This window comes from Diceros bicornis, chromosome 6 (assembly GCF_020826845.1).
Source record: "Diceros bicornis minor isolate mBicDic1 chromosome 6, mDicBic1.mat.cur, whole genome shotgun sequence".
Taxonomy (NCBI): domain Eukaryota; kingdom Metazoa; phylum Chordata; class Mammalia; order Perissodactyla; family Rhinocerotidae; genus Diceros; species Diceros bicornis.
In genome coordinates this window covers 35,497,373-35,524,194 of record NC_080745.1, presented here as the reverse complement: position 1 = coordinate 35,524,194, position 26,822 = coordinate 35,497,373, and the positions used below count along the sequence as shown (strand labels likewise).

The window sequence follows — 26,822 nt, the reverse complement described above, 5'->3', positions numbered from 1 at the left end:
CAGTGCAGTGAGCCCTCAAACTGTCCATGAACCAACACTTAATCTTGGCCATAGCGTGTCCGTCTAACATGGGCAAAACTGGCCCCATAAGACAGCTACAGGCTGAGCTCCTAACCCCAGGCACAGCCATTGGTGGAAGTGAGGTCCTGTGTGAGAGGGAGGATCAGGGCAGCCGTCCTCCCTGAAGACACAGCTCCCAGCACAGGGCAGTGGGGGCGATTCCCGCCGGGCGTCCTAGCTTGTTAAACTCCCAGCCTCTGGGAGAGAGAGCGCGGCGATTCCTGCCTCAGGCTGGCTCACCTCCGTGTCTCTGCCGGCAGCTCCTACGACTGCCTCCTTGACGACCCCTTTGCGCCCGCCTGGCCCCGGCCCCCGGAGCTGCCCGGCGTCGACTACTCAATGGACGAACAGTGCCGCTTCGACTTTGGCACTGGATACCACACCTGCTCGGTGGTGAGTTCCCACCGGCCTCTGCCAGCTGGCGCACCAGGCCGTGTCCCCCGTGACCCAGGGCGGTCGGTCTCAGAGCACCTTCCACCCAACCAGCCAGGTGGCCTGGTGTTGGGCCTGCGGGCTCAGTGCCAGCCACCATGGGGGGACGGAGGGTGAGCAGGGCCCAGACCCTGCCGCCTTCTGCACACACCCACCCTGCCCAGTCCCACCTGTGGGGGCAGGTGTGTGCAGTGGCGGAGAATGCTTCAGCCCTGGAAAAGAGGGGAACAGTAGAACAGAGAGTGGACAACCGTTGGGATCTTGGCTGGGCTGGTCACTGGGGGAGCTTAAATGCGAGGCAATCTGCATGTCAGATCAGGCGCTGGAGTCTGGCCTGGCAGAGGAATAGTTGCCACCATCTGCTCTTCAGGGGTTTGGGGCTGACTTCCCACCCCACTGAAATTCTCCCGTGCCCCCACATTCCTCTCTCCAGGGGGTCAGTTCCATGTTCCCTTTCTCCCATGCCTAAGGACACGGATATGGAGAGCATAGTCCTGTCCCTACCCTGTCCTGCAGGAGAGCCTGGGGCCTGGGGACCAGCAAGAGCCCCCCAGGAGAGAACTGAACAGCTGCTAACCAGGGCCCAGGCAGAAGCTCAGAGAAGAGGACATCCCAGGACAGGGGGCTTTCTGACAGGCAGGCCTTGGTGACCCAAGTGCCTCAAAGCCCCCATGCAGGAACGCAGCCCCCTCCTAGTTCTACAGAACCAGGAGGCCCTGTGCGTGGTCACCTCCCCCACTGCCCAGGCCACACTGGGACACGTGGTCTCTGCTTTGCAGGTGGAGGAACAGCCTGGGATATGAGATTTCAATGCCCAAATGCTGTATTTGTAGGATGCTTGTTTGGCTGGCGGGGGATGACAGGAGAGAAAAGGAAATTGGGGCTTTCCTGGACAATCTGAAACATAAGGTTACCAGCCTCTGGTGTGGCTGGCGAGATTCGAGGGAGATGGGAGTCCTGACCTGGTCGGGGTGTGGCGGGTCTGAGTTAGACCGGCAACCCCCTCAATGCCCCGCACGTGCACAGGACTCAGATGGCATTGCAGGTCGAGCCTCCCCAGAGCCTCAAACCCTAGTCTCCACTCAGTGACCAAGTGGCTTCCGCAAAGGCAGGGAGGGAGGGCAGCCTGGGGAGGGAGACAAGGGAGGTGTGGGTTCTGGCTGGCCCCTTCTTCTCTGTGCCCTGTTGGAGAGACAGGGGTCGCTGGAGGCCACTGGCACTTGGGTAGGGTGGAGCTTGAGGGTGTGCGCGACTCCGGCTGGACGGGCCCCTCCTGCTGTCCTCGCCGTGTTCTGACCCCAGCGTCCACCACTCCCTCCTCTCTCTCTCACTGCCCTTTACCCCCTGGACAACTTGTCAGAGCTGGAGAGCCAGTCCAGCCCAGTGACCCGTGCCTCTTCCACGCAGTTCAGGACCTTTGAGCCCTGCAAGCAGCTGTGGTGCAGCCACCCTGACAACCCGTACTTCTGCAAGACCAAGAAGGGACCCCCACTGGACGGGACCGAGTGTGAACCAGGCAAGGTAGCTGCGGGACCAGGGTCTGCAGCAGGAGTGGCTTCCTGGGGTGCAGGTCCCAGGGGAACCCCTGCCTCCCCAAGTGTGTATATGAACATGTGTGTGGGGGTGCTGAAGGACGGGTGTGAGCCTCGTGTGAGGTCGATGTGCATGGAGGCCGCACGTGAACTCGCACACACCCCTTTCTTCTCTCCCGAATCACGCTCCTCTGCTTCTGCAGTTTGCAGAGTTTGGCCTGATCTCCTAGTCCACCCGTCAGGAATGCTCACGCCCATCTTACAGATGAGGAGAATGAGGCCTCCTCCGCCAAGCCTGCCCTTTTACCCGTTTCCTGGTGTCTTGGCTCCCTCCTGCACGTGTGGTTGCGGGGCTTCATTTGTCAGGGGACCTTGTAGCCAGGTCTGAGAGCCCTGCGCTGGTGCCTGAACCCACCTCTGCCCTATTGCTGGCCCTGCCCTGATCGCTGTGTGGTCACCTTGGGCCATTCATTGAACTTCTACAGACTCTGCACCCTGAACTTCTGACCCCTCGGGGTTTTTCTGAAGTTTCTGAGTCATGTCAAAGCAAACGAGAGAGCTCGGAAGAAGCAGGGCGTTAGGAGAGGTGTGATGACTACTCAGCATCAGCTGTGGTCCCCCAGCCACGGGGGACCTGCCTCCACTAGCCTGTCCTCTGCCCTCCGCCCTCTGCCCTCACCAGGCATCGCTGTCTCATAGCTGTGAAGGGTCTGTCCCCTCACACGTGGATGGGGCTTCCCTTGTGCAGGCCCGGTGGGCTCCAACCCCGATGGGCTGTTATCCTAGAGACTGGGTATACCTGCTCCAGGTGTTTTCAAAGTTCCAGGCCCTCTCGTCACAATTTCACATAAGAGTTAATCAGCAGCTCTCAATTTTGGCCGCATGTTGGAACCCTCTGGGGGGCTTTAAAAGTCCCCACCCCAGGGTGGGGAGTGACTGCAAATAGGCACGAGATAATGTCTTTGGGGTGGTTGAAATGTTCTAAAATTGGATGGTGGTGGTGGTTGCACAATGCTGTAAATTTTTGAAAAATCATTCAATTGTACACTTGAAGTGAGTGCATTTTATGGTCTGCAAAGTATACTGTTTCTTTTAAAAACTACCTCTTCATTAAAAATCCCTACCCCTAGAGATTCTGACTCAGTTGGCCTGGGGTAAAGCTGAGGCATCTGGAGTTGAGAGTTCTCCAGGTGACTCCCAGTCCGAGAACCACTGAGTTATCTCTTGAAAAAGACCCAGAGAGCTTTGCTGTTTTTCTTCCCTGTTGCCCTACAGAGAAAGAGAAGAGAGTTAACTTTGCTTGAGGCCTCCTTTGTGCCTGGCCCTGTGCGCAGGCCTTTGTAGGTGTTATTGCCTTCAGTTCTTAGAACAGGCCGATTTAACAGGTGAGTAAACTGAGGCCCAGCAAGGTGAAGTTGTGCCAAAGCCATGCACAGCTAGTAAAGGCCAAGCTGGGATTCAAACCCGGGCCTCTCAGACTTGATGCGTACGCTCCCTCCATTGCATGGGTGGGGCTGCCTGTGTGGCCCCTGGGTGGTGGTCTCGAGATGCAGCCAAGATCAACTCTAGATAGTGTGGGAAGACTGTCTTCTCTCCCCATCAGCTCTGTATTTCTCCTGGAGCCGTCAACCAAATAATTGCGCATTTATCATCATCGTTAATAATACTGTGCCATTTTTGGAGGGCTGTGTGTGCCTGGCCTTATCTCATTGAATGCTCACGGCAGCCCTGTGGGCAGGTGCTATTATCATGTTGTACAGTTGAACAGGTTCAGAAAGGAGAGCCCTTTGCTGAAGGTCACTCAGCACATGGTAGGGGGGGATTCTGTGTCACCCTGAGGCTCGTGCTCTTACCATCCCTTTCTCTCACCCGTGGTGCCCACCAGCTGTGCCACGTGCCTGGTTGGGCACCTTCCATGGCAGGTGAGGGGGCAGTGGCCCCAGGGTGACCTGATGCCCTCTGCTTCATCCCAGTGGTGCTTCAAAGGTCACTGCATCTGGAAGTCGCTGGAGCAGACTTACGGCCAGGATGGAGGCTGGAGCTCCTGGACCACGTTTGGGTCATGTTCGCGGTCGTGTGGGGGCGGGGTGCGATCCCGCAGCCGGAGCTGTGACAATCCCCCGTGAGTGGGCTTGGCTGGGGTGGGCAGGGCAGGGAACCTTCCTCCCCAGGCCCGAGGGGCTTGGAGGGGAAGACAGTGGGAGACAGGGCACAAGAGGACCCCTTCAGGGGTCGTGTATTCTAATGGATGAAGACCCAAAATTGCTGGGGGGTCAGGTCACTTCCACCTGGGTCTGCCATCTGAGAATGGATCTGAACCCGTGAATTCCAAACTCGCGTGTGCAGAAGAGTCTGAGTGGGCCCAAGACTCTGCCAGTTTAACCAGCCTCCCATGATGCTGATTCTCCAGCTAAATTTGAGAAAACACTGAGCTAAGTGCTCTGTGGCTGTGACTTGGGAGAATAAATTCCCCGAATTTTGTTTTCTACCACATGAAGCAAAAATTCCTTTAATTTTTCTTAACTTACCTCTTTCTATCATCAAATCCCTCCTCTCACAGCCCCCCTACCCAAATTTCAGCATTCTGGGGGAGCAGTCTGTTTCTCCCTTTTTATCCCTTCTATGAGGATCCCCTCCCACAGTTTTGGAACTTGTGAGCACCAGCTGTCTATAGCCTCCGTCTCCCACGCTGAAGCACCTGCTTAAAGAGCTTCATGAGAGATGGGGGCCGGCTGGGGCTGACCACGTGGGGCTGGCTCCGGGGACCAGGGATTCCGACCCTCTGCAGGGCAGGGCCTGGCCCCACCCCTCATGGTGCTGAGTGATCTGACGAGGACTGCAGAACGGCAGGGCCCTAGGAGCGCAGTGGCTCGGTAGTGGTCATCCTCCCTCTGGCATCCTCAGGAGTGGTCCTTCATGATCTGCTGTTTACCTCCAGCGATGGGGAGCTCACTACCTCCTGGAGCAGCCTGTGAAAGGCTATACTGACCTTTTACAAATGTGAGCCAAAATGAACTGCCTTGTTCTGCCACCTGCTGAGGGGATGAAAGCCCGGGTTAGAGGAAGGCCCAGCAGTGCCCTCCGAGTAAACCACCTTCCGGTCATGACGGACAGTTATTCCCTTGATCAAAGCTACCACCTCTTGAAGTCCTCTGTAATAGTAACTTTCTATTTTATGAGGCTTAAATGAAATGATGTGTGTACACTCAGCACAATGCCCGGCACAGATTAAGCGCTGATAACGGACAGTGCTGTTATAATTGTTCCAGTGTATCGAGCACTTCCTCTGGGCGGGGTGGGACGCTAAGCACTGTGGTGCGTAAACCCTGTAATCCTCGCTGCGCCTCTGAGCAGAGCACAGGTAACCTCGTGCACTTGGATACTTTGTATCAATAATCTTACCCAATCCTCTAATTTCATGGAGGAGAGAGTACAGATTGCTTTAAAATAGCTTTTCTTGTTTATTCTTCACAGAGGCACCAGGAAATTAGGTAAAATAAGAGGTATTATGGTCCCTACTTTAAAGGGGAAATTAAGGCTCAGCAAGACTAAGTGACTTGCCCCACATCGCACAGTTGGGACTTGGGGTTAGATTCAGCCAGGTCTTTCTGATTCCAGGTCCAAGTCTCTTTCCCACTCCTTAGTTTATGATGGTATTAAGTGGAAGCCAATGCAAATAGGAATAGTTGAGTCATTTATTGAGTGCCTACTCTATGTCAGGCCCTGTGTAATGGCTGAAAGAACATACAAAGATGAATAAGGCTGATTTCCCTTCCAGCCCAGTTGGAGAGGGTTAGTCATTCCCATCTTCCCCCCTTTCTTCCTCCATCTCTTCCCTCCTCTCCCCCACCACATACTTACATGTGCGTGTGCACGTGTGCACACACACACACGCACCCCCCCAGTGGAATAGGTGGCATATGCCTGAAGGAGCAAGAGGGATCCAGAAGGCTCTGAGCTGAGCAGCCCCACAGTGGGGGGTCCTCTCCAGTTTATAAGTTAGTGGAGCCCCTTTTCATGCTACTGTAGAAGGCCGAGCTGCCCCTGGTGGCAGTGTGGGGAGCCCGGCCCTCCCCAGGCTTCCCAGCCAGCAGGGTCACCGGGTCTCTGTGTCTGCCCAGCCCAGCCTACGGAGGCCGCCAGTGCTCAGGGCCCACGTTCCAGTACCAGGTCTGCAACAGCGAGGAGTGTCCGGGGCCCCACGAGGACTTCCGGGCCCAGCAGTGTGCCAAGCGCAACTCCTACTACATCCACCAGAACGCCAAGCACAGCTGGGTCCCCTACGAGCCTGACGACGGTGAGCAGGCCCTGCTCCCCTCCCACCCCCACATCCTTGGGCATCTGCTGGGTCTGCGTCTTCCCAGGCAGGGCCTCCCATGCCTGTGAAGGTGTAGGGACAGTGTGGGCACCAAAAGGGACATTGCAGTCAGCAGCCGTGCCACATACTTTTGTGCAGGCCTTTGTGTTGTGTACCTCAGGGGGCCACCTTCCTCATCAAAGCCGTCCCTGATTTGATACTCATGATGACTGTTTTCTGGCAGACGCAAGGAAAATGTCTTGAGCAAGGGGCACTTCGACCGGAGGTGCCGTTGTCGCCAGCTGCAGCGCTGGCTGTTGGGGCTGGTGCCTTTCGACCTGGCCTTCCCTGAGGGAAGGTATCGCACGGGTGCAGCCCCCTTGCTTTGCATGACCACTGTCCTGAGAAGCCCAGTCCTCTTACCTGCCATGATTGGAGGTTTTACTGATTGTGTTACTGTTTCAGCGGTTAATGCAAATGATTTGAAAGGCAGGCAGTTGGGAGTCTGTGGGATCCTCATATTGACCCCCTCCAGGCTGCCCTGGGATGGACACAGCCTCGGGACTCACACAGAGGGTCTGAATTTTGGGATCAAGCCAGTGCTAGTGTCTTTCTGTTTTGGAGCATTTCCAGTGATGGCTCTCGTAGGGGCAGAGAGAAGCCAGTGAAGGGCTGGGATTCATGGCATCGTAGAGCCTTTAGGATGGAAAGACCCTTAACCATCCTCTGGCTCCACCTCCCCTGCCAGCCTCTCTATGGTCCCTCCACGGGTGGATGCTCACCCGCCTACCACGCAGCCCTCGGCCTCAGACAGTGTCGATTAGAACAGCCTTCCCTCCCCTCAGCCCAGGGCTGCCTCTTTGTAGCCCTGGTTCCAAGTATCAATGGCAGGACCCCTCAGTTCTTTGGCTCACATTTAGAATGACAATCTTCAAGCTGGAAAGGACCATGGAGGCCTGGCCATTGCCCGCCAGTGCACAGACCCCTCCAGAACATGCTGGCCGGGAGTGTCTTCCCTCTGCTTGGATTCCTCACCCTCTGGGGAGCTCACCCCTTGCCACTGTCGGCTGGCTTCCACGGCTGCCCAGAGACCCTCTTGCCTGGGGCAGACTGGTCAGGGTCCTGCCTGTCTTTGGGAGGGTTGGAGCCCCCCATCCCTCGGCCCCTGGCCCAGGTCCCACCAGGAATCTGGCTCCTGTGCGTGCCATCCAAAGTGCTATTGGATGTTGTGGCTCCGGACTTGAGTCCTGAGTGCTGGGGCAGGATGTCACTAGGTGTCCCGGGAGCCCAGGGACCAGGAGCAGGGAGCCAGACGGTTCTTGAGAAATGTGGCTGAGGGAGCGGCTTGCTCCGAAAGCCCTGCTGATCCCTTCAGAACCCAGCCAGCCACCGCAGCCCGGGGTGGGGAGGGCGGGAGGCCGATGGGGCGGCTGGACTCTGGGTTCTCCCAGGACTTGTAGACAAATTCCAGGAAGTTAGCTGAGCCCCAGCCTCCCCTTTTCTAAAAAACACAGCAAGTGTTTGTATGTTCTCTGGAGCCTCTTTTTCAGGACATCGATAGCCCAGACAGAGAAGAGAACCTTTAACTGTTAGAACTAGAAAAGACCCCCACCCTCCCTCACTGCTGCTCCTCTTTACACACTCAAACACAGACCGCTGTTCTGCGTGCCTTTCACTCAGCCTTCTGATGTTTGCAAACATGATAACATAACCCATCATACGTGTGACTGGTGAAGTGTATATAGAGGTCAGAGCAGGACTCAGGCGAGACAGCCTGGGTAGAATCCCCACTCTTCCGCTTACTGTGTGGCTGTGTAGCCTTGAGCAAATTCTTTAACTTCTCTGGTCCTCAGTTTCCTCCGCTGTAGTGCTAGAACCTACTTCCTTGGCGTATTGGGAGGTTTAAATGAGTTAATTCACAAAAAGCATTTAAAGTTGTACGGCATGAGTGTGTAAAGGTTTTGGAAGTAGCTGGCACATAGTAAGCATTCACTAAGTGTTGGCTTATTATTTTATCATTTGATTTTTCTCAACAACCTGATGTGGCATTTTACTGATCAGGGATAATAAATAAGGACCTGAGGCTTGGAGAGGTCGGATAATTTGCCCAAGGTTACATGGCTAATAAGTAAGTGACATAACAGGGATTTTAAGCCTCAGCTCCATACCCAGTGCTCCTCCGCTGCCCAGAGCTGGCCCTTGGAGCTTCCTGCTTGGGCCATGCACTGACGTCATTCTGTGGGCCGTGCGCTGATGTCATTTTGTGGGCCATGTGCTGACGTCATTCTGTGGGCCATGCGCTGACGTCATTCTGTGGGCCGTGTGCTGATGTCATTTTGTGGGCCATGTGCTGATGTCATTCTGTGGACCATGCGCTGACTTCAGTCTGTGGGCCATGAGCTGACATCATTCTGTGGGCCATGCGCTGTTGTCCTAGGCCAGCCCACTTTCTCCAAGCCCAGCTGGGAGCTCAGTGTCGTCCCTCTCCCCACAGACGCCCAGAAGTGTGAGCTAATCTGCCAGTCGGAGGACACAGGGGACGTGGTCTTCATGAACCAGGTGGTCCACGATGGGACACGTTGCAGCTACCGGGACCCATACAGCATCTGTGCCCGTGGCGAGTGTGTGGTAGGTGACCACTCCAGGCCGCCTACCTTCTGCCGGCACCTGGAGCCTGGAGGGCTGCACCACCTCTCCTTCCTTCTGCTCCCTGGGGACAAGCAGTGCCTCACCTTCCCCATGTCACCCCTTGGTCCTCAACATAACCCTGGGATGCTGGAAGAGAGTTATGGCCAGCCGCATTCGAGAGGAGAGGAGTGGGCCAGGTTTAAGACCTTGCCCATGTCACATGGCAAATTTGTAGCAGAGCCCCGTCTAGGAATGCCTCTTGGTCCAGAGTCCTCTCATGTCTGGAGCCTGGGGACCCAGGAGGGAGCCAGGGGCTGCCGCCTGGGGGTGGTGATGGGGATGTGGGAGCCTTCTCCCGCTGACCCCACCCCTGGCCTCAGCCCGTCGGCTGTGACAAGGAGGTGGGGTCCATGAAGGCAGACGACAAGTGCGGGGTCTGTGGCGGCGACAACTCTCACTGCAGGACTGTGAAGGGGACGCTGGGGAAGGCCTCCAAGCAGGCAGGTGAGCAGGCTGGGGCTGGGGCTCGACCCGAGGGGCTGGGGTTCTGGGGTTCCCCAGCCAGGGTCCCTAGAGCCTGAGCCGTCCCTCAGGCGGGCTCTCCCTCCTTGAGCCGGGCCATGGTTCAGGGCGGGGAGGAGGGGCCCTGGAGCCTGTCTCCAGACCTTCCCAGGCTGGTGAGCTGGGAGCTACAGCTGGCCACCTCACCTGCCAGGCACGCTGCTGCCTACACTGGGGCCCAGGAGCTCAGAAGCATTTTTCTGCTAGGTGATGTGTTGTGATAGGAGCTTGGCTATCTCTTTGGCCCTGGGGCTGTCGATGGAAGTGAGGGGTCAGATAGGTCTGAAGATGTGGCCCAGGCTGGACTGCTGGTTTTCTTTCCCTCTCTCCTTTCTCACCTGTGTTAAAACCTACGGTGCCTTCTACTTTGAACTCCTGGTAACTCTGAGTTCCTTGACTTCCCTCTCTACCTCCAGTCTGGCCACACTTGCTGTTGAAAAGGGCCAGATATTAGTCCTTTACATTTTACTATGGACTAGATCCATTTCCCCTTTGGGAATGTTACAGCTTTGCCTCACCTCTCCTTGTGGGGAAGGTTGGTGGCTCTGAGGAAGATTTGTTTCCAGGCCTTGGATTGAGGGGGCCGGGAGGCCCAGGGCAGCCATGCTGGATCTTCCTGGCCTGTTTCATCCAAATCCTACAGTGGCTTAAGGTGTGAGAAGAAAGAGGGGAGGAAAAATCAGGAGAGAAGAGGAGGGTCGAGAAAGTGGGCAACAATAGCCACTAACACACACAGAGCCCCGTAGAGTTTACAGAGCATTTTGAGCTATAGTATCTCATTTGGTCTTCGCAGCACCTTTTGGAGAAGGGCCCATCCCTATTTTACAGATGAGGAAACTGAGGTTCCTGGGTACCTGTGGGGGGGTGTCCTGGGGAATGATGGGCATTGGGGCCACCAGCTGAGGATGCTCACTGCGTTTCTGGGTCCTCCTCTGTGGCAGGAACTCTCAAACTGGTCCAGATCCCAGCGGGTGCCAGGCACATCCAGATCGAGGAGCTGGAGAAGGCCCCGCCCCGCATTGGTGAGTGCTGGGGTGCCAGGCGAGGGGCAACCTGAGACCTGCCCTCAGGTTTGGGGGAGCTGGGAGGGCAGAGGAGAGGTTCTAATGAGGGGAGATTTCACAAACTTGAATAATGGCAGGGAACCTCTCCTTATTTTATTTTTCTGTGGGTCGACAGTTCGGGCTGGGCTCTGCAGGGTGCTGCTTCTGCTCAATTGCCTGGACTCGCTCATGCACGTGCAGTCAGCTGGTGGGTCCCTTGGGAGCTGGTTGGTACCGCTGTCAGCTGGGGTCATGGGGGTGACAGGGCCAGCAGGCTAGCCCAGGATTATTCATGTGATGTCTGTCACATGGTCCCAGGAGTGGCAAGAGCGGGCAGCCCCAGTGTGCAAGCATTTTCAAGTCTCTGCTTGTGTCATGCTTTCTAATGTCCCATAATGGCTCAAGCAAGTCTCATGGCCAAGGCCAGACTCCGGGGGTGGAAACAGACTCTCTTGATGGAGAATAGAGTCACAGTGCAGAGGGGCCTGTGTACAGGAATACGAGGAAACAGTCGACCACATGGACCCTTCAGTTAATCTCATTATAGCCAGACTTAAGCACATTGTCGCTAAACTCGATGCCTGCTCATTATGCTTAAAACAGTTACCCAACTATACAGCTGAGACAGATTGAAAATTAGAGCCCCAAAATAAATCAGTGAAATTCAAATTAAGAGCGTTAATATAATGGGAGAGATTTTTTGTTTGTTTGCTTTGTTCTGTTTTTGCTGAAACTAAATTGGCAGTCATAAAATGAACATGTCCGGAATAGGCAAATCCATGGAGACAGACAGTAGGTCAGTGGTTGTCAGAGGCTGGGGGGAGGAGGAATGGGGAGTGACTGCTAATGGCTGTCAGCTTTCTTTTTGGGGTGATGAAAATGTTCTGGAATTAGATAGTACTGATGATTGCACAACCTTGTGAATATGCTAAAAATCACTGAATTGCACACTTTAAAAGCCTGAATTGTATGGTATGTGAATTATATCTGAATTTAAAACACATAAACATGGTTTGGAGCAGGGTCCTGGCAGGCGGGTGGGCAGCAGGCTGCTGCCTGCACTTTGGGCAGTGGCTGGGTTCTGCCACACTTGTCTGTGTTCAGACCCCTTACGGAGGGCGCATGGGCTACAGTGTCACCAGCCTTGGCATGTCACAGAGGCCCCTCTTACCTATTATGCCCCCAAGTCACATTGCTTGGTACCCACTCATCATAAACAGAAACACAAAACATAGCATCTCTGGGCAATCTCAGATATAACAAAAATGCTGATCCTCATATTCTTGATTATCATTAAAATAATACAAACGTTTTTTTAAAGTCTCCTGGAGAACCACCCCGCTGGAGAGGATATCTACATTAGCACAGCTGTAATGGGTTCCTAACCTTCTGCTCTGGAAGAGGCACCTGAGACGGTGTAGTCCAAATAGGCAGTAGGCACAAGGGGAGACTGAGGCCCCAAGTGGATGATGGGCCCTCGTGTGCCCTGATTCACCCATGGGGTGAGCCCATCTGGGCCCCGGTCTTCTGCCTCCTGCCCCGTGCCCTCGCCAGCCACACCACTCTTCACGGGGAGCATGAGTTTAAAGGGCTTTGGCTTGGCCACCTCCCTGCCTACTTGCCTGGCTGGCTCTGGGGAATTGTGCCCCCGGAACAGGAGAGAAGGGTCACTTACTCCAAGAAGAGGGTGGAGCTTATAGACACTCCTCCTACTGCACCCCTACGGAGATTCCACAAGATCAGCAGCCCCTTCTAGCCCCGTCTCCACAAGTAGAGGGGGTCCTCCGGAGGGAGGGAATGAGAATCGGCGTCCACGGGGCTCAGGGCAGAGGCCCTAGCCCCGGGGACAGGCTCAGTGCGGGCACACTCAGCTGTGTGTGTGGGTGAGTTCCTTGAAGGATTAGAGCTCCGCAGGAGCCTGGACGGGGAGGAGAGTGGAACCTGGCACAGGGTGTGCGATTACACGTGTGTGAGGTACATGCTGGGCCCTCAGTAAAAATGTGCAGCTGTGTGTGAGTGTGTATGTGACTGTGTGTGCACGTGTGTGGGTATGCCTTTATGCGTGTGTGCACGTGTAGGGGTGTGTGTGCCTGATGGGTATGCGCTCTCTGGAGAAGCCCAGGACAGGTGGCAGCCTGCAGTGAAGGCCAAGGCCCTGTCCTAACTCGTTAGACTCTCCTGGAATTTGGGGACACCGGCTTTTTAAAAGGAAGAGAAGTTACGCTGTTCATATCTACCATGTGCTGGGCCTTGAGCTGGCACTTTTCATACATTATCTCGTCTAAGCCTCATGACAATCCATGAAGGCTCTTGTTATCCCATTTTGCAGTTGAGAAAACTGAGGCTCCGAAAAGTTAAGACAGTTGCTCAAGGTACAGAGCATGTCAGTGGGAGGGCCAGGACTCAGAGCGAGGCCTGGATGGTAGAGTCCATGCTGAGTCCAGCCCACCACGCCCTGGAACGAGGGGTGTACAGCCAGGGGCCAGGGATGGCGGCTGCTGTGAGGTAGGGGAGTAGACAAGGGCAGTTGGGAAGGTTTGAGGCCAGGCCAGCCGAGGAGCTGCCCAGCTCTAGCCTAGAGGGTCGGAGACTCTAGGGGCTGAGAGAGGTCAGAGATGAGGGGGCACCTCTCCTGTGCAGGGCGAGGCTCCCCTCCTCCTCCTGCTCATCAGGGAGGCCGGTCCATCCCCAGTCGACTGTGTGTCCAGGACAAATCGTTGCCCCTCTCGGAGCCTCTGATGCCCCACCTGGATAACAGAACCAAGCTCAGGGTGTGTGAGGACCCCACCGAGGCGGTTAGCAGAGTGACCAGCACGTGGTTCGTACTCTGGGTCATCAGCTGTTCTGTGACAATGGCACTTGATTGTTTTAATCTGCACCCAAGGGTGGAGGGACACCCAGGGCTCAGCTCCCAGGCCCAGGGGAGCCTTTGCCCTCCTCCCCACCTGGGTAAGCGGCTCGCGTTGCAGGCTGCAGCCCTTCCCCAGCCCCTGCTGCTTCCAGGGCAGGCGAGGCCGCCACGCGGGGCCTTTGCCGGGGTGCCTGCACCTACACGCCTCCCGCTTGGGGCCTTTCAGTTACAGGTTGTGAGTTACTCGCTGGCTGGGACTTTAAGGGGTAGACGTTTGTAGACATTTTAAGAATTCCCACTCCCTGCCAGGCTCTGTGTTGGGCCAAGGACGCCGAGGTGGAGGAGACATGCTGACAGGCTGTGAGAGAGACAGGACATCTGTATCACAACAGTGCTCAAGTCAGGCACTGTTCCGAGGACAGTGATAGTGCCTACCGTTGATTAAGTGCCAACTGCATGCCCTGCACCCTGCCTAGTTCTGTATGTTTATAAACTCCTTTACCTGTCCCAGGAGCCCCACGGCAGGGCAGGCGGAGGTAGGGTACTGCGATGATCCTCATGGCGCAGCACCTATAAGCTCAGTATGATTATCATTCCCATTTTACAGATGGTGGAACTGAGGCAGCACAGGGAGGCTAAGTAACTTCCCCAAATCAATCTGAATCCAGAGCCTGTTCTCTTATCCTCTGTACTCTGCTGTAGAAGTTTTAGGTAGGGCAAATCCCTGAGGACTGGGCAATCAAAGAAGGCTTCCTGGAGGAGGAGAGAATTGTGCTGAGCCTTAAATATAGGTGGGGATTAGTCAGGCAGAAAGAAGAGAAGACAATGAGAGTGGGAGGAATGGTGTGCACCAGGGTCCAGAGGCAAGGACACTGAGTACGGGGCAGTGTGGTGACCCGTCTGACTGGGGAAGGGCTGGGTGGGAAAGAGTGACAGGTAGACAGGGAGCCCCGAGGGGCCCACTGGGAAGGCCTTGAAGCCCGCGAGGAGGTCTGGCTTGTGCTCCTGTGAGGCATGAATCTGTGTGACCCTCTCCCCATGGCCAGCGGTGAAGAACCACGTCACAGGCAGCTTCATCCTCAACCCCAAGGGCAAGGAAGCCACGAGCCAGACCTTCACGGCAATGGGCCTGGAGTGGGAGTATGCGGTGGAGGATGCCAAGGAGAGCCTCAAGACCAGCGGGCCCCTGCCCGAAGCCATCGCCGTCCTGGTGAGCCCACCTGCACGGTGGACCCTGCCTACCCCCCTCCCTGTCCCAGCCCAGTTCCCTTACTCACTCTCTCCGCTGCTGCGCCAGCACAGGCCTGGTGGAAATCCTCCTGCTCCAGTGTCTTCAGGAGCCTGGCAAGGTCACAGTGCCCTCTGTGCTTAAAGGCTGGCAGGATGGCAAGTGAGGGGGGAGAAAGAGATGATTGTCAGACAAGAGACACCACACACAGGAGTCTGTTCTCCCTAATGCAGGGTCAGAAATAGGGCCTCGAAGGACCTGGGTTAGTTCCCTTGTCATCTCGGCGTCACCCGGTGTCTGCATGCATTATGGCATTGCTGACAAATGAGTCTGGGAGTGGCTTCCTGCGGCCTACAGGGCAACTGACCCAGGGGTGCCATCTGGCACTGCCAGCCTCCTGAGAGGGGGATGGGACCGCTGTCCTGGTTGGGGCCCACCTCTGCCCGTAACCCCTCTCCTAGACCATAGGCCAGGGCTTATGAACAGGAGACCAGAGCAGGAGGGGCTCTGTCCACAGTGCCCTCAGCACTGGCTGGTGGCAGGGAGACCCTGCACAGGCTTTGTTCCTGGTGCTACCTTCACTACTCAGGGAGGTCCTGGAGCACAGGGGTCTGAAACCTGTTGGTGTAGGCATATTAATTCAATCCAACATGTATTCTCTATTCACTCTATGTTTATTAACCACCCACACACCTATGGCCAATTGATTTTCAATGAGGGTGCCAAGACCATTCACTGGGGAAGGAAGAATCTCTTCAACTAATGGTGCGGGGACAACTGGATAGCCACATGCAAAAGAATGAGGTTGAATCCCTACCTCACATCATATGCAAAAATTAACACAAAATAGATCAACAACCTAAATATAGGACCTAAACCATAGAACTCTTAGAGAAAATAGAGGGATAAACCTCATGACCTTGGATTCTTAGATATGACACCAAGAGTATGAGCAACAAAAGAAAAAATAGACATATTGGTCTTCATGGAAACTGAAAACTTTTGTACGTCAAGAGATATTATCAAGAAAGTGAGAAGACAACCTGAACAGACTGGGAGGAAATATCTGATGAGTCTCTATTATAGACCATCTTCTAGAGTCAGGCAGTGTGGGTGCTCTGATGAGCAGGACAGACCAACAGACGTGGTTTCCTGCCCTTGTTAGAACTTAGGTCTGTGGGAGGGAAAATCATCGATGGGAACGAGAGTTGTCCTCAGGCCTGGGACACAGTAGATGCTTAGCCGGAGTCTGCCGCGTGGCTGCTGGTCTGAGTGGCCTCTCCAGGCCACTCTTTGCTGTCCCCTCCTGGCTTTCACAGGTTCTGCTTCTGAGCCCACATGCTTCCTTTTGCCCCCTCCTCACCGGCCCCCGTGCTGGCCTTGCTTCTCTGCTCCCCAGTCCTGTGCCACCCCTCTGTCTCCCCTCAGGTGCTCCCCCTGGCTGAGGGTGGCCCCCGCAGCAGCCTGGCCTACAAGTATATCATCCATGAGGACCTGCTGCCCCTTATCGGGAGCAACAACGTGCTCCTGGAGGAGACGGACACCTACGAGTGGGCGCTTAAGAGCTGGGCCCCCTGTACCAAGGCCTGCGGAGGAGGTACTGGCCTGCCCGACCAGCCAGCTGCCATGTAGGGGCAGCCCAGGGCCTCTCCGGAGAGGAGTGGGAGTGGCCGGGGGGCTGAGATTGTCCCTACTTGGTGTGTCCCCACCTTGTGCCTTTCTGGGCAGGGCCTTTGGGTTGGGGCTGGGGGTACTAGAGCAGATCTGGGGCAGGGCTTGTGCCCTGTAAGGGCTCACCAGCCATGCAGAGAGGCAGCCATCCCGAGCCATGTCCCGCCCACACTACACCAGGCACGCCTGAGGTGGGCTGGTTGAGGAAAGCTTCTTCAGAAAGTGACTTGGGCAGCAGGGGGTGCAAAAGCTCAGAGGGAGGTGGGACTGGCCCTCTGGGCTCTCCAGAACTCACCATCCCTGAGGCCCCAGACAGGGCAGTAGAGGCCTGCCGGGACCAGGCCACAGCAGCCTGCCCTCCCTACAGGTATCCAGTTTACCAAATATGGCTGCCGGCGCCGCCGAGACCACCACATGGTACAGCGGCACCTGTGCGACCACAGGAAGAGGCCCAAGCCCATCCGCCGGCGCTGCAACCCGCACCCGTGTGCCCCGCCTGCGTGAGTGCTGGGGGGAGGGACGAGGGGCCTGAGCCCATGCCCGGGGTGTTGCAGACCCTGTCTCAGCCCCGGCCCCAGGAGGAGGGACTCGCAGCCTTCTTCCTCCAGGCACACAGCCCCTGCAGCTAGGACTCCCTGAGCACAGAACAGCCACCGCCAGACTCTGCCATGGCCAGCGCTGCCCTCCTTGCCCACCCATCCCCTCTGGGGTTTCTGGATCAACTTCCACTCCCGGAAGCTTCCTTTGTTCTGCCTCTCCAGGCATTCTTTTACAGATGCGGAAACTGAGGCCCAGTTTGGGGACACAGCTTTCCCTCAGTGATCCGGGGGGTTCATGGAGGTGAAGTGGATTTCAGTGCTTCCAGGCTCCAGGCCCCAGGCCAGGACACTGTCCGCTAGCTCCTCTCAGCCAAGTCATGTGGGGCCCAGGGATGGGGCCTGGCCTGCGAGCCGCAGATTGGGATTCCCTGGCCTGAGGATGCAGGCTCTTTGGAGCACAAGGGCGTGTTCTTGGGGTTATTTGGAGGGGGCTTCGGGGAGAGGGAAGAGCTGTGACTTGTGGAGGATTCAATGTCCGGCCTCTGAGCCCGTGGCAGCACCTCCAGCACCTCCTCAGCCCCCAGGCTTCTCTGGTGGCTCCCCGGCAGGGCCACAGGTAGCGGGCTAGTAGGAAACCTCAGAGAGCCAAGTCCATACCCCTGCCTCCCCAGGAGTCCTCTTGGGATCTGGGGGGTTTGGACTGGTTCTCACTGACCCACAGCAGCTCTGCTCCCTCAGGCCGGGGGAACCTCAGGGCCGGGGCGTGAGCTGGTGACCAGCGCTAGCCCGCCGTGGCGTCCCTGTGCCCAGCCCCTCAGCCCTCCGTGGTTCTCCTTCACGTCTTACTCTACACTGTGATCCAGGCCACTTTCTCCACAATCATCTGTGATCACAGAACACACGGGACTCCCTCTGCTGTGATCCGGGGGGGTCCCCTCACCCTGGCTTGTCTCCTCCTCTGTAAAATGCCAGGTGAAGTTTAGGGGTTTTTTGTTTTTGTTTTTTAAAGGAAGGGGTTGGCTGAAGGAGCCCTGGGTTACTAAAAAGATGCCTCAGGAGACTGAGAGGGGAGTAGGAGTTGGGGGCTGCCCCGCCCTGCACCCCACCAGAGCAGTTTTGCTTTTGTCTAACTCACCCAGGGGCGTCTGCTTAAGATGCTGTTGGAGGTTCCTCTGTGGCTAAAAGACACTTGGAGACCACCAGCTTAGCTGACCAGTGCCGATGCTCTGCAGGCGCTGATGGTGATAGTAATAGCGGCTGCATTTGTTACATGCCTACTGCATGCCATGCACTCTGCCATGTGCTTTACGTATACAAGTCTTTTAATTTTCCCAAGAGCCCCAGGGGAGGGGGTTCTGCTATAAGGGCTGTGATTTTCATCTGTTTTGTGCACTGCTGCCTCTCAGCACCTGGGACAGGGCCTGCACACGGTAGACCCTCAAATATTTATGAGGTGTTGAAGGAGTCCTGATGTAAAGGTGGGGCCACTGAGGCTTAGAGGGGTTAATAGCTTGCCCAAGGACACGCAAGGTGCCAGGATTTAAATGTGCATTATACCCATTCTTCAGATGAGAAAACCGAGGAGAGAATAAGTGACTTCCCTAAGGCCACACAGCCAGGCAGAGCCAGGTGGATGGTTGTCTTGGCCCCCAAGCATTCTGAAGCCCAAACCCACTCTCTGGCTCCTGCGGAGGTTCAGGGGTGGGAGCAACCCTGGGAGGCATTGTCCCCATGGCCCCACCTCCCTCCACCTTCCCCCGTCTGTCTTCAGGTGGGTGACAGAGGAGTGGGGCGCCTGCAGCCGGAGCTGTGGGAAGCTGGGGGTACAGACCCGGGGGGTGCAGTGCCTGCTGCCCCTCTCCAACGGTACCCACAAGGCCGTGCCAGCCAAGGCCTGCTCCAGGGACCGGCCCGAGGCCCGGCGGCCCTGCTTCCGCGTGCCCTGTCCAGCCCAGTGGCGGATGGGAGCCTGGTCCCAGGTGAGTTGTCCTTAGAGGGTGGGAGGGGCTGGGCCTACAGGTACCGTCTCTAGGGAGTCAGGGGAGAGGTCGGTCTGGATGGAGGAGCTGTGGAGAGATCTGGTGCTCCCTGCAGGCAGAGCCCACGTATGCTGGCCATGGTTCTGGGCTAGGCCTTTATATTCGTTCTATCTGCTATCTATCTGCTTTGACCTTCACTCAGGGCTAGGAGGCATGGGCTGATCTCCCTGTGTATGGATGAGCAAATTGAAGCACATTCTTGCATTCAGGAAATATTTCCTGATTCCCAACTACGGGCCAGGCACTCTGTACCAGGAATGCCTGGAATCCAGCATCAACCAGACAGATCTTGTGATTCTTGTCCTTGTGGAACCTACAGTCCAGGGCGGGAGTCATACGAGACAAGTAACCGATAATGAAAGCCTTTACAGATTGCGGCTGGAGCTGTGCGGAGTAAACGGGGTAGTGTATCAGGGAGGGCCTCTCTGGGGAGGTGACATTTGAACTGAGACCTGAGGGATGGGCCGCAGGAAGACCCTGAGGCAGGAACAACTTTGCTTTGTTCCAGAAACTAAAAAGACAATGGGACTGGAGCTTAATGGGAGGGACAGGGGCTACAGGATGACCTTGGAGAGGCGGGCAGGGGTCAAGTGCCCCAAGGCATTGTGAGGAGGAGGAATGTGAATGGGAAACTGTTGAAGGGTTTTAACGTGGGTGTCGTGGGTGTCGCAAGCTCTGATTTCTGGTGTAAAGGTCCCTCTGGCAGCTCTGTGGAAAGTTCATTGTTGGGAGGCCAGGGTAGAGCAAGAGAAACAGTGAGGCAACTGTGGAGTAGTCCAGGTGCTCATGGCCCTGGAAGTGGCCACAGGGCAGTTTTTTGATGTCTTGGGTTCTCTCTTAAAATTTCATTTAATATGAACCTTGAAGACGTTATGCTAAGTGAAATAAGCCAGACACAAAATGACACATGCTGCATGATTCCACTTATATGAGGTGCCCAGAACAGTCAGATTCAGAGACAGAAAGTAGAAGGCTGGGTGCCTGGGTCTGGGGGAGGGGGAATGAGGAGTTAGTGTTTAATGGGGACAGAGTGTCAGTTTGGGAAGAAGAAAAAGTGCTGGAGGTGGGCGGTGGTGACGGCGGCACAGCAGTGTGAATGTACTGAATGCCGCTGAACTGTACACTTAGAAACGGTTAGGGCCAGCCCGGTGGCATAGTGGTTAAGTGCGCGCGCTCCGCTGCTGGCGGCCCACATACAGCAACTAGAAGGATGTGCAACTATGACATTCAACTATCTACTGGGGCTTTGGGGGAAAAATAAATAAATAAAATTAAAAACAAACAAACAAAAACAAAGGCAAAATACTTTAAAAAAAAAGAAACGGTTAAAATTTTATGATATGTATATTTTACTACAATTTTAAAAACCTCATTTGATCACGGAGATAAGCACAATGCTGTTTATTGTAACAGCAAAATATCAAGAAATATCCTAAATCTCCATCTATAGGAGATCGGACCAAAAAACCGTGGTCCATACAATAAAATACTATACAGCAAGAAAAATGAATAAGCTTGAACTGTACTTATCAATATAGATAAACCTTAGAAAAATAGGTGAGAAAAAATTAAAGTATGAAGAAAGAAGCTCTTCCTATGGGATACCATTTACTTAACCTTTCAAAAGCACAACACAGTATTTGAAAATATGCCAGAATGCTGATTTATTAACTCTGGTGTTGGTGTTGGAGCGTAATGACTGTGATCAACTTTCTCGATACTTTTCTGTGTGCTTGAAATATTGCATAATAAAGAGTATTTTTAAATAATCAAAAATCCCCACACAACTCATACAGATTTTATATTCTTCTCCATAATATATAGATTTATTTGTTTTAATATAAAACAGAAAGATTGCTGGTCCACAAAGGACCCCTTGGATAAAACTAACAGAGGTGACAGATGGTGGAAGCTGGTGGCCCCTGTAAGACTGACAAAGCACTCAGCAGCTATTGCTGTTTGTAATTATTTGTCCTGGGACAGTGAGCCATCTTTGTCCTGTGGTTCTGTGTGGCCCATGACCCTTGTGTCTCCCTCGGGTCGTCGCACGCCCCAGTCTGAGAAGTGGACCTCTGCAAGTTCTTCCCTGTCCCGCAGAAGAGGCTGTGGTCAGTGCCTACAAAACCCGGCGACTTGGTCCCATTGGGCAGCCTTGCTCTCCCGGGATCCCCCCGCCCCCGCCACCCATTTATCAGAGTATGTGAGGTCCAGGGGACGATGTGTGTGGCAGCCCTTGCAGACTGTTTACCTTCTGCTCCTTGCACTCACGCCTTTCCCTCTCAAGGAAGAAGGCATACCTCTGCAAGCTGAGTTTTGGTAAACTGAGTCACAAAATCATTGAAAGTCAGAGCTAGGAGGGTCCATGGCGACCTGTCACCCAGCTCTCTCAGTTTAGCAGGAGTCGCAATCTGGGTCCCTACATCTCACTAACAAGATATCATCAGGTGAATGGACCTGCCCCAGGTCCCTCAGGGTGGTGGACGCAACAGGGGAGTGTGCCAGGGTGATACACAAAATGTTTAAGGACCCAGGCACAGACCAGACACAGGGGACACAGGCCGCAGTGCTGGAATGGGGTCCTGGAGGTCCCCTCCTGAGCCAGGGTGAACTGTTCAGATGATGGAAAGGTCCATGCGGTTCTAAGCTCAGGGCAGCGGCTATTCACCACCTGGCACAGGACTGCTTGACAGTTGGTGTGCTGTCCTGGTGAGGCCATTTAGAGCAGAGCAGTCCTTGCATGTCTCTCTGGTCAAGTAGAGACTTGGCACCCTCCTCTGTACCCTTTCTGTCCTGGACACTGGCTGGACTTTGCAGCTCACTGCCCCCATCCTCTGTCTCTCCACCTCCCCTCCCTGGCCGCCGTGGCCTGGCCTGGCCCTCCCGCGGCAGTGCTCCGCCACGTGTGGAGAGGGCATCCAGCAGCGGCAGGTGGTGTGCCGGACCAACGCCAACAGTCTCAGGCAGTGCGAGGGGGACAAGCCGGACACCATCCAGATCTGCAGCCTGCCCGCCTGTGGAGGTGAGCCAGACAGGGTGGGGGGCGGGCCCAGCTCCTCTGGACTGGACCCGAGACCCAGCCCGACTTCCATCCTGGCCGCCTGGAAATCCCAAATGCTAGCGCTGCTTCTCCCCATCACAGGAAATCTGCAGAACTCCACAGTGAGGGCTGACGTCCGGGACCTTGTGACCCCAGAGGGGCAATGGGTGCCACAATCTGGGTCTCTACCTCCCGTTAACAAGATATCATCAAGTGAGTATATCTCTGAACCCCACCCCCTCCCCAAACTTGCAGTGGTCTCTGTGTCACAAACACGGGCCAGGCAGTGGAGCAGACCCAGCTTCCAGGCTGTCCCTGTGACCTTAGCCCCCTGGAGCCTCAGGCTCCTCGGCTGTGAGGTGGGGATGGTACTGGTATTGGTCCACAGTCCCTTATCTGCAGTTCCAAAATGTTGAAAGCTGCAAGTGTTTCCCTAAATTGGGTGCAGACTCATTTGGCAGCAAAATCTGACCTGAACCAACAAGAGATCAGTTATTCTTTGGCTACAGAAACATTGCCATATTTGGTTACAAGGTGACATCCCAGCCTCCACTGAGGATGTTATATAATACGAATACACCTAATATTACTTTTCTAACCTCAAATTTCTGAATTATGAATCATATCTGGTTCCAAGATTTTTGGATAAACAGTTGTATATCTGAGCTGTCTTCGTAGGGCTGGTGAGAGAATTCAGTGAGATAATACATGCACTCCTGCCTAGCTGTCGGCTCACAACAGTAAAAATAGTAGTAGTAATTTCTCTCTGCCTCATGATCAGGGGCCCAGCAGTTCATCCTCCCACCTTTCCATCCATTCATCCACCCATCCATCTGTCCATCCATCCATCTACCCATCTGTCTAGCCATCTGTCCATCCATCCACCCATCAACCCATCTGATCCATCTATCCATCTGTCCATCCTCCACCCACCTATCCATCCACCTATCCACCCACCTATCCATCCACCCATCCATCCATCTACCCACCCACCCATCTATCCATCCATCCATTATTAAATATTGACTGAACACCTGTTATGTACCAGCTCTGTGTTCTATGCTCCTTTCGTAGGTTCCTTCTGTCTTTCCCTTCCTCACCTTCCCAAGGACCAGGGTCTGACAAGATGAGTAGCAGAAAGATCACAGACTAACTCCTAGTTAGAGGACCAATTGGCTGTGTGACCTTGTGCAAATCCCTGAACCTCTCTGAGTGCAGCGACCTCAAGGAGTCTGATTAGATGTCCTCAGAGGATATTCTGGCTCCAGCCTTGCTGTTCTGCTCCTGTGCTGAGGCTCAGGCTGTGCAAGGGCCTGGTTTTCCTTCCCTTTTCCTCCTGGGAGTAAAGGATGGGGCTCTGATTCTGGTCCTAGAATTCTGGCGCCATCTAGAGGCCACTGGCTTTCTATTTTTGTCTAATCTCTCCTGTTCCCCTAAACCAGCCCCACCCACCCACCTGAGGGCATGCATGCTCCACCCTCTCATCTCCCCACCGCCAGCCTCCCCTTTTACTCTCTCCCTCTCTCTGGCAAAAATTAGTAGAAAAGCAAAGCTCCTGCCTTCACATTGTCTGGAGAGATGTATCTGGAGTTACCACAGAAACACAAAAACATTTTTAGATGATATTTCAACCAAAGCAACTGAAACTAGTATAGTGAGCACCCCTCTATGCCAGGAACTTTATAAATGTTATTTATAATTATAACGTTATTATTCACTGGTAAATGTCAGCATTATCCCTATTTTACAGGAGAAGAAACTGAGGGTTGGAGAGGTTAAGCAACGTGCCCAAGTCTTATAGCTTTTAAGTGGTAGAGCCTTGATTGGAACCTAGATCTGCTTGATTCCAGATTTATTGGTGGAGGGCTTAATGTTCCAAATGTGTGCTGACTGGTGGCAGGCTGTGTAATCTACTTGTCACAGGTGTGAGTTCCCCGGGCACTTGCCTGGCCCTGGCCGCAGTGGATCAGACTCCTTTGGGTTGATTGGGAGGACTGAGGGTTCCTAGGCTTTGCTGTAGGTTAGGATCACCCAGTGCCCAGCCCACACCCAGACTGTCCGGTCTCCCTGGGTATGGGAGGGAGGCTGCAGCTATTTGCAAAGCTCCCAGGTGATTCCACTTTGCAGCCAGGTCTGACGACTAATGCTGTAGGGCCGTGGTTCTCAGATTTTTTCGTGTGTTGCGATCACCTTGAAGCTTTTGTTAAAACGCAGAGCTGGGCCCCACCCGAGAGTTTCTGATTCAGTAGGTCTGGATGGGGCCCGAGAACTGGCATTTCCAACAAGCTTCCAGCTGCTGCTGCTGCTGCATGTGTGGGGACCCCACTTTGAGAACCACTGCTCTAGGGGATTTTAGTTCCTTGTCTGTATGGTAAGGGCTCTCACTCAGGACAGTCTCTCCTCTTGTGCAGCCCTGTGGCCCCCTCTGAGAAAAAGCTTTATAGCAAGTCAGCCAGGGCAGGAGATGGAGGGCCAGCAGTTGGTGGGCTGAGTGGGAGGTGGGGCCTGTGTCCCCATGGCCCCCTGCTGATGGGTGTCCTCCCGGCATCGGTCCTTGTGCTGTGTGTGCAGCGGAGCCCTGCGTGGGGGACAGGTCCATCTTCTGCCAGACGGAAGCGCTCCGTCGCTACTGCTCCATCCCCGGCTACCACCGGCTGTGCTGTGAGTCCTGTACCAAGAAGGCCTCAGGCCCTGACGTGAGCCCGGACCCCAGCCTGGCCTTACCATCACCTGTCTCCACTTCTGGGAGCCCCTTACCAGGATCCAAGGCCCCTCCAGATGCTGTGGAGCCCACTGTGGGACCAGCGGGATCAGACGACCGTCAGCGTGACCGACCCACACAGCTCCCAGGACCTCTGGGCACAAGCTCCCTGGTGACCCAGCGCCCCTTTGCTCCCCAGAAACTGAGCCCTAGAGCCTTCTGGGGCACTTCCCCAAGCACCCCCTGGGGACTGTCTTGGGGCTGGACTGGGGCGCCTCTGCCAGCCTCCGAAAATAAAGGGCAGCTCAGGGAAGAGCCGAAGCCCCCAGGCACCAGCCTTCCTGCCACCTCCCCGGTGACGTGAGCCGCGCCTCCCCCACCGCACCAGTCAGGTTTACGCTCGGTGTGCTGCCTGGAGACCCCTGCTCACAGGACACATGCGGGTAGGGCAAGCACAGACTTCCTTTTAAATTATTTGCTTTTTTGTTCTAGTCTGGGGCTGTGACACTTTCACCCCGTGAAGCGGGTGTGCGAGGAAGAAAAAGATCAGGGAAAGTCCTAACCAGAGATACCTCAGCGAGGAGCCCAGGTGACTGGATCGAACCTCTCAGGGGCTGCTGTCTGTCTCTCTGCCCGGACCGAGGGCCAGCCAGCGCCCCCTCCTCACAGCCACTGGGCCTCACACTGGATCCGTCTGGCTGCCTGCCTTTGTCAGAACCTGGGGGGACCCCTGTGGCGGCCCTGTCTATCTGGCCTCTCTGCCCAGAGAGGCAGCGCGGGGCTGGGGAAGGTAAGGGAGCACTCACAGGGCAGCCTGAGAGGAAGGGTCTGGGGGGGAATGTGGTCATGAGGCTCTGGCTGCAGGGGTGGGGCGGGTGGGAGGCAAGTTCATCTCAGGCCCAACTCTTCGTAAGGACAGCACACAGCTCCTCTGGCCGAGACCAAGGGGTAGAGTCCAGCTTGCCTTTGCTGGCTGGAGGGCAGTGTTGGTGGCCACCTCTGCTCCTGGAGATGGCACTTCCTGTTCCTTCTGGGGCCTCCAGGTTACAGGCGAGCCTCCTCACCTCACCCCAGCCCACCCAAGAAGGGGGCTCTGGACTCTCTGGAAGGTGTGTCCTCATCATCCAGGGATTTCCCAACTGGTGCTAGACCCCTGGCTGGACCAGGAATGGTAACTTTGGTTATCACTCTGGGGTGCAAAGGGGACTTGGTGGGACACAAAGGAGATGTGTGTTCTCAGGCTCCGCCCTGTCAATCATTGCCTTCTGCCAAAGACCACTCCTGCTGGAGTCAGGGGTCTTCTCCCACCTGGCTCAAGCTGGGCCAGAGGTTTGTGGTGCTGGTGGTCAGGCCCCAGAGCTGAGAACCAGCGTCTACTCATAGCCGGGTCCTGGGAATGACAAGGGCCACCCAGGCCAAGTGCCCCAGGGCAGGATGTGAACCTCTGCCCCATACTGGTGTGGGGAGGAGATGCTGACCCACAGCGCTTGGGGCCTCAGCCACCCTCCGTGTTACCTCCAGGGGCAGGTAACTTCCCTAGACCTTCTGGCTCTCAGGAAGCCACCCAGGTTCCCAGGATCCCTCCCAGGGGTCCTCCGAGTTGTGCAGAGGGTCTCCCGGACTCATCAGCAGGTGATAGAGGTGCTTGCCAGTTCTTTCTTCGCCAGGTCAAAGGGGCTGTTCTGAGCCAGGCTAGAGGAACAGGAGCAGTGGACCCTGGCCCACAACTCCCTGGAGAATAGAGGCCCTCAAGGGGGTTCCCTCTCTACCTGCTGGCCGCCCCTTCCCCGGGATGCTGGGGCACAGACAATCATTCCTGTGAGACCCAGCCTGCCTGTGTTAAGGGGTGTAAACTCTTGTGCCTTTGAGATCCAGATCTTTAAACTTTTATGTATTTATTAACATTGTCCTTGGTGTTTTGTTTTGGCCCCCAAAATGTTGTGTTGTGTTTTTCTTTTTCTGTTTTAGAGGAAAGGGACAAGGAAGCCAGAGCTCTAACGTACCAGACTGGGCAAGATGACTGGGTGGGGGGTGGACAGGGAGGGGCTGGAGCCACAAGAAGCTTCGACCCTCGGCCTCCCTGCCTCTGCCCCACTCACCCTGGGGCTCCTCTGAGCATCTGCTCAGGGTGCAGAGGCAAGAACAGAGCTGGGGGCCTGGGGGTCGCACTTCGGCTCCACTACTAAGTAGCTATGTGGCCTTG

The 26,822-nt window shown here is 55.3% G+C and overlaps 1 protein-coding gene across 4 annotated transcripts in view; it reads left to right on the top strand.

Moving 5' to 3' along the window:
* The window catches only part of ADAMTS14 (ADAM metallopeptidase with thrombospondin type 1 motif 14), a 79,565-nt gene extending 52,956 nt beyond the window's left edge, over positions 1–26,609 (top strand). For 2 of the 4 annotated variants that reach the window (XM_058543253.1, XM_058543251.1), the window contains 14 exons: positions 321–453; positions 1,900–2,013; positions 3,998–4,146; positions 6,146–6,321; positions 8,816–8,949; positions 9,330–9,453; positions 10,452–10,532; positions 14,451–14,614; positions 16,061–16,229; positions 16,671–16,803; positions 18,614–18,821; positions 21,771–21,900; positions 22,021–22,131; positions 24,490–26,609. In XM_058543253.1, coding sequence (XP_058399236.1) covers positions 321–453; positions 1,900–2,013; positions 3,998–4,146; positions 6,146–6,321; positions 8,816–8,949; positions 9,330–9,453; positions 10,452–10,532; positions 14,451–14,614; positions 16,061–16,229; positions 16,671–16,803; positions 18,614–18,821; positions 21,771–21,900; positions 22,021–22,131; positions 24,490–24,983 — 2,320 coding nt within the window. In that variant the 3' untranslated portion in view covers positions 24,984–26,609. The other 2 variants (XM_058543252.1, XM_058543254.1) reach the window with 2 other exon arrangements.
* The last annotated feature ends 213 nt before the right edge of the window (positions 26,610–26,822 follow it).